General features: G+C 43.7%; 1 protein-coding gene across 1 annotated transcript; it reads left to right on the plus strand.

Moving 5' to 3' along the window:
* Window positions 1-83: 83 nt before the first annotated feature.
* On the plus strand, window positions 84-338 carry SARC_18068 (hypothetical protein; the record flags this gene model as incomplete). The annotated part of the gene is made up of 1 exon (XM_014287850.1): window positions 84-338. A coding segment is annotated over one exon (255 nt), but the record flags the coding sequence as incomplete, so codon positions are not given.
* Between the last annotated feature and the right edge of the window lie 309 nt (window positions 339-647).

Raw genomic sequence — 647 nt, forward strand, 5'->3', positions numbered from 1 at the left:
GCGCGTGTATTTATGCACGTACATCCTGTTCTTGTCATCTTCCTCTCTCCATAATTATCTTATGCACTCATGCCCCTTCCTAGGTGCCCTCCACCTCTCAGGCCATTTCCGGTCCTTCGGACAGTACAACAGGTGCAATTGGTTCACTCAACCGTATCCCTGCCCTTAAAAAGGGGGCACAGGAGAGCCTCACCTCTCAATTGCGGGACGCTAAATACCGGGACGTGTACCGATTGCCCGTGTCAGAGACTGTGTTGCACTCAGTGCCCAACTGCACTTTGTACTTGCATTGGAAGCGCATGCATGCCCCAGGTGTGTGTGTGTGTGTGCGTGTGTAAATGTATGTGTATATGTGTGTATGTGCGTATATATGTGTATGTATGAACGTGTATGTGAGTGTGATGTTGTGAGTGCGATGTGTGTGTATATGAGTATAATGTGGTGTGTGCGTGTGTGTTGTGAGTGCGATGTGTGTGTATGTGAGTATAATGTGGTGTGTGTGTGTGTGTGTGCGCGCCTGTTAGTATCCCGTTTTTATATGTTTTGTGTTATGTGTATATATATATATATATATATATATGTATATATGTGTATGTATATATATATATATATCAGTACTTACTTTCTATTGTTATGTCGGTCCGTAC

This window comes from Sphaeroforma arctica, assembly GCF_001186125.1.
Source record: "Sphaeroforma arctica JP610 unplaced genomic scaffold supercont1.13541, whole genome shotgun sequence".
NCBI classification, from domain to species: Eukaryota; class Ichthyosporea; order Ichthyophonida; genus Sphaeroforma; species Sphaeroforma arctica.